Consider the following 6,146-nt stretch of genomic DNA (forward strand, 5'->3'; position numbering starts at 1 on the left):
CAAAAATGGAATCCAAAGACAAGGAGATCTGCAATTTACCTTACAAAGAATTCAAAACAGCTGTTTGGGAAAATCAAAAAGAGAATGAACTCTTTGGAATAAAGTAAATAATTCACTTCACTAATAACTTCTGAGTTATTAACTCAGAAGAGCATGAATTGCACATTCAAGTAAATATACAAATTAATGGAGGTTTCCAATATTTAAGCAAGCTAACAGGATTTGAGATGTAAATCCTGAATGATACAAATGTTCTGAAATAGAAAGCATCAGAAAACCAACATCCTGCTCTTTATGGGACTTCAGTTTAATTAAGCAAGATTATTTTTTATATTCTAGCTGATTTTAGAGCACATTCAAACTATGGAGGCCACCCCCACCTTCCTGTGACATATGAGAAAAGGAGAGAGATTGAGGATGTCTGTATCTCCCTGGCTTATGGTCACAGGAGACAGTTGGTGAAGAGAGTCACTCAGTGTACTAGGGAAGGTAATGGATTCTTTTCCTCTACCCTATCTTGTCTCACTCCACTAAGGGGAGCAAAAGGAGAAACCTGGGTTAAAATCCATCTCTATGGTTTCTGTGGTTGTTGCCATGATCTCAGCATCTTTAAAGGCCCATCTAGCTCATCAAGTCCTTGGCTAATTGAGAGATGTCAAACCCACTTATTTAAGTCAGCTAAGTAAAAATGAATTTCCTTTAAGACAGAGATTTTTCTTGCCCTTGAGTCTTCTCAGAATCTCTATCACAACTTCTAGACATCCCTGGTGTCACTTTTATTCTTTATTATATTTTTTCTTATTTATTATAGAAGTATAATGGATGTACAATGTTATATTAATTTCGAGTGTACAACACATTCAACAATTTTATACATTACTCACTTCTCACCATATTAAGTGTAGTCACCAGATGTCACCATGCACATTACTACAATATTACTGACTATATTCCCTATGTTGTATTTTTCATCTCTGTGATTTAGTTTTAACTGAATGTTTGTACTTCTTAGTCCCCTTCTTCTATTTCATCCATCTCCCCACTGGCTTCCTCTCTGGCAACCAGTTTGTTCAGTGTATTTAAGAATCTGTTTTGTTCATTTGCTTTACTTTTTAGGTTCCACATATAAGTGAAATCATATGGTATTTATCTTCCTCTGTCTGACTTATTTCACTTAGCATTATACCCTCTAGGTCCATATGTGTTGTCACAAATGGGAAGATTTCATTTCATTCCTTTTTATGACTAATATTCCAGTGTGTGTATGTATGCCACATCTTCTTTATTCATTCATCTATTGATGGACATTATGTATTATTTTTTATTTTTTAAATGTCTTTATTTTATTTTGAGAGAGACAGAGAATGAACACGGGAGAGGCAGAGAGAGAGGAAGACAGAATCTGAGGCAGGCTCCAGTCTCTGAGCTATCAGCACAGAGCCCGACGTGGGGCTCAAACCCACAGACCATGAGATCATGACCTGAGCTGAAGTCGGACGCTTAAGTGACTAAGCCACCTAGACGCTCCCATCATGTATTATTTTTAGACAGTGCAGTTTTGCCACTGGATGAGTAGGATGTCAGGGACTGATATCCAAAAAGAATTTTGAAGGAAGTTTGGTCTTTATTGTGAAAACACCCTTCCACATTTTGTTGCTTTACTGAGAGATTTGGTTAATACATTATTTTTTAAAATGCTTTGGATCTTAGAATTAAGATTCTTTTGGATGTGTCCATGCACAGAGACTAACCATTGTTAGCCAATTTCTTTTCAGGTTCTGTATTTACAGAAGCCCAGAAAAGCTAGAGGTTGCTTGTGTAATATGCACACTTTGTGTCAAAAGAATAAAAACAGTTTGAAGCTACCATTGTTAATAACAAAGTTCATTTCCTGACAGGGTATATGAATGTAGAAGTTTGGGTTTATGGAACATAAGCTAAAGCAGTGTACGCTTGGCCTATCCAACTTACTTTTTCTTTTTTTCTTAGTGGTGGGAATTTCTGTTTGTTCAAGACTTAACCAGATGCCAGAGAGTTTCTGATTGTTCCAGCAGAGAGAACTCAAGTGTTCACTGTTGCTTTGGGGATCACTTCCCTAATGGGAGAATGATGTTTTTTCATCCAACTGGAAAGAGAGACTCTTCAGATAGTCAGCAAACTGAATTGCTGTCAAATTTCAGTTTATCTGTGTGTATAGAGAATGTACATCTGAGGTGAAAGAATAAAATGAGAAACAAGCCTAAGGCTACCTGGGATGTGATGAAGTCTGAAGTCACAGTTTCATAAGGTCCAGTGCTCTTTGGATAAAGATTCCCTTGCCTCCTTCAGAGTCCAGTAGTTTTCCTGGGCCCTGTCTGGATACATTCCTTACTGTGGATACTTAATAACCATGACTGCCATTTCAGGCCATCTCTAATGCTATTCCATTTAGCCCATCTCCCCTACTGACTCTGCAGGTGAGTTTGGGCCTCCCAGAGGAGGACATACTCTACCATGTTCTTAGTATCTTCCTCCCTACAGTTACCAACACTGGATTTTGTCAAAGACAGAACAGTGTCCAGGAGGGTAGAACTCCTCACAACCCCTTGTCTTTCTCATCTACTATTCTCCTTTCTTCTCTTTCCAATTGCAGAGAATAGCTGCAAAGGCAGTCGACCATTTGCAGCTACACCTCCATCTTTTCAGAATTACTAGAGTCCATGTTGTGTTCGGCACTGAGGTTAAAGAAGACAACCAGAAGCTACCGTCTTGGTGGCTGTGCCCCTTATCTGGAACAGCAAAGGCAGAACTGCACACTCACGCATTTGTGTATGGGCTGACAGTGCTGAGCAGTTATGTAGACATGCAGCAAAACGACTGTGGTCACTGGGATAGTCAGCACCATACTAGAATTTGTAGGTTTGCCTGCGACACCTACACAAGGTTGGATGGGAAAGAAAATGGTGAGTCCAAATGGATCTAGACAATTTATTACTCACATGCACAGCATAGCAAGATCAGCATGGTGTTGGTTCCTAGTGCTCCCGGCTGACCCCCAACCAAAGGGTCCAGATGAGAGGCAGCAGAGGTGTTGGGCCACTCTGCTGCTAAGAAGTCAACTTTAAACCATAATCAATTGGTCTGATAGCCTGTAGCTAAGCCCTAAGGAGGTTGAGGTGGAAAGTCCTGTGTTTTCACTCCTTGAAATCACAATGTAGCTGAGAATCTGCTTCATGGATGCCTATCACCACATGGCCTTTTCCCTTGTGTTTCAAGAAGAACCACAGGGTCAGACTCAGTCAAGACTTGGGCCAGCCTGCAGTTAAGCCTCACCTATGCGGTCTTTGTGAGAAACATACAAAGTCATCAAGGGGCCAGGGCAGATCTGTTTCTCTAAGATGGGCAGCCGAAGGAACTGGATGTTTCTTAATTCGAAGCCTCTATAAATAATTAAGAATCCTTTCTATGAGTAAAGACAGAAATAGGCACTGAGAAGAGCATGGATGTCACTTTGAAGTGAGAAAATACATCCCAAGTTCGTGAGAAGCTTAACTGTCTCGAGTAAGGCTGCAGCTCAGCTTTTCAAATCCAAAATCATAAGATTCTGATGGCTTACTTAAAAAATGCTAAAAATCAACAACTGTGGGCACGTCACAGTGTCACAGTTTAATCTAAATTCCCTGGCTGTGTGAAAGATGGTGGAGAGGATGTCAAGTACTTTCAAGTTAATTGGCATTCACTGGCTTCTTGTGTCAGGGATCAGGGTTTCCTTTGACACAGCACTCCAGCTGAAACATACAGTAGGCAACTAACATTTCACTTGTAGAGCACTCAAGTCTACAGATACCATTCCCATAGCATTTCCTGTGTATTTCTGATGATAGTGGATTCAAGCCTGGAAAGAAGATGAATGCAAAAATAATTATTTAATCCAAACAGTCACAGAATTAGTACCTCCATTTCTATCAAACTGGATTCCAAGGAGACTTGATTATAATGATTGATTCTGTAGTTGAAAAAAAGATTAAGTAGTGTGAGGAATTGAATTGTGTTCACTTTATCACTCATCCTCCATTCATATGTTGAAACCCTCAGCCCCAGGGTGGCTGTATCTGGAGACAGGGATTCTAGGAGGTAATTTAAGTGAATTGCAGCTCTAAGGGTGGGCTCTTAGATACACAGGGAGGTTGGTTGTCTAAAGTCCAGGAAGATAGCTCTTGTCAAAAACTGAATTAGCCTGCAGTTGATCTGGACTGTCCAGCCTACAGAACTGTGAGAAAATTAATTTTGTTGAAACCACACAACCAGTTGTATTTTGTTATGGTAGTCTGAGCTAAGACAATTTGTAACCTGGAAGTTTGCCCAAATTGGTAAACTAAACTATTTTAAGCAATCAAGTTACCTATGTATGTAGTCATTCACTCATTATTTAATTATGTATTCATTCCCAAACCAGTTTTTATAAGATTTGAGTACAATGTAGACCTTAAACTCAAGGAATTTTCAGGCTAGACAAAGAGAGAAGAAACACAAAATATCTATGAGAGAGGGGAAGAGAGAATCATTTGCAACATAGAATGGTATGATGAGTTCAGAGTAGGATAAAATCTATTCTGAAGATTTAGAATATCTTATTGGGGTCCAAGGCATTTTGAGCTGAGCTTACAATTTTATAGACATGCTACTCTGTAGAATTATCCAAATACGGATATTCCTTTATTTCCATATGTAAGAAGGTGTTAAAAGAAAAAGAATGTCAAACATTTGGTCATCTGTAGAAATCTTGAGTCAACCTGTATCACCAAATTTTGAGTGCAAGTCATCGTGCTCTGGAAGTGATTGTCCTATAAGGCAAAAAAGGGATCAGGGTTACTTACCTGGCAAGATGGAAGCCCAGGGCGATGAACTGAAGTGGTCTGCATAGAAGACAAGAAATTTCTGTGGAAATGACAAGCTTTGGGAATGTGTAAGGCACTAAAGGGAATATTGTAGACTATCTCATTGGTTGTCTAGAAGCCATGAATCCATCGCTATAAACCATAGTAGAAGTGGTTCCATCAACAGCCTGGATTGTATGGATTCTTAAATCCAGCCTATTGAGTCACATGACCAGAAAATATGGTTCACCTGCCTAGACATTACTTGAGCTTGGATGAGAAATTAAATGGGACCCTATAACATATGGATTTGAACTGATTCAATAGCACTGAGTGAAGAGAATATTCAAGAGAGACTTAAAAATCAGTAATGAATGTGGTCAAACTAAAGTATGAGGCCGGTCAGAGTTCTCCCATGTCTCGCTGATCACACATTTCTTTCAGCACATAAAGCTCATCAATTGTCTTGGAACAAGTAGTTCCAAATCTGTTTCTCCATGTATCTAAGGAATCTACAAGTCATAAATTAACTATAAGTCATTTCAGTAAACCGGAAAGCTAACAAATTGTGTTTTTCTGGTTTTGACTATTTTGCCTAGACATAGTCCTAAATTAGGGACAAAAAAATTAGTGGAAAAACAAGATGGGGTATTACTAATGAAAATATTACGGTAGCTCTCAGGAGTCAGGTACTGTACCTGTTATGTATAGGCCTGTTCTATACATCATCACATTTAATCCCTGCAAGACTCCGAGGTTAGTATTATTTCCACTTTGTGAATGAAGAAACTACGGTTCAGAGAAGCTTAGACTTTTGTCTAAAGCTGCACAGCTAGCAAGTTGGAGAGCCGAGATTCAAGCTCAGGTCTTGCTGACACCAAACCAGTTGATGCTGTTCCTGCTTTGAAAAGAAAAGGGTCCATGGTGGGCGGACATTGGTTAGGTTTGCTTAGTGGAATTGCCCTTCTAGACAAATGACACCCCAGGAAGATTCCCCTTTTACCTGCCAGCACTGGGTCCCAAAAGGAGAGCAAGACAAGGACAATGATGAGAGGCTTCATGGCCGGGAGCTTCTGTTGAGGACGGCGGTGGCAGGGTGTGACCCTGGCTGTCAGAGTGCAGAAAGCGCAGGTTGAGCACACCGTCCGAAGAGCGTCCCAGGTCTGGAGTAGGCCCTGCCCCAGGTAGATATGCTCCACTGCTCTTCCCCAAGGCGCTGGACTTGGCAACGCTTACATGAGGGAAGACAGACAGCCCTTTCCCGGTTGACCGCTTCTCCTGTTGACAAAG

General features: G+C 40.2%; 1 protein-coding gene across 1 annotated transcript; it reads right to left on the reverse strand.

Moving 5' to 3' along the window:
- Positions 1-3,731: 3,731 nt before the first annotated feature.
- Positions 3,732-5,917, reverse strand: DEFB134 (defensin beta 134). Its single transcript, XM_077779658.1, has 2 exons — positions 5,860-5,917; positions 3,732-3,874 (listed from the first exon to the last, which is right to left on the reverse strand). Exons 1-2 carry the CDS (start codon positions 5,915-5,917, stop codon positions 3,732-3,734), a joined length of 201 nt encoding a protein of 66 aa, XP_077635784.1.
- Between the last annotated feature and the right edge of the window lie 229 nt (positions 5,918-6,146).

This window comes from Crocuta crocuta, unplaced genomic scaffold (genome assembly GCF_008692635.1).
Source record: "Crocuta crocuta isolate KB4526 unplaced genomic scaffold, BGI_CrCroc_1.0 scaffold158, whole genome shotgun sequence".
Classification (NCBI taxonomy): Eukaryota; Metazoa; Chordata; class Mammalia; order Carnivora; family Hyaenidae; genus Crocuta; species Crocuta crocuta.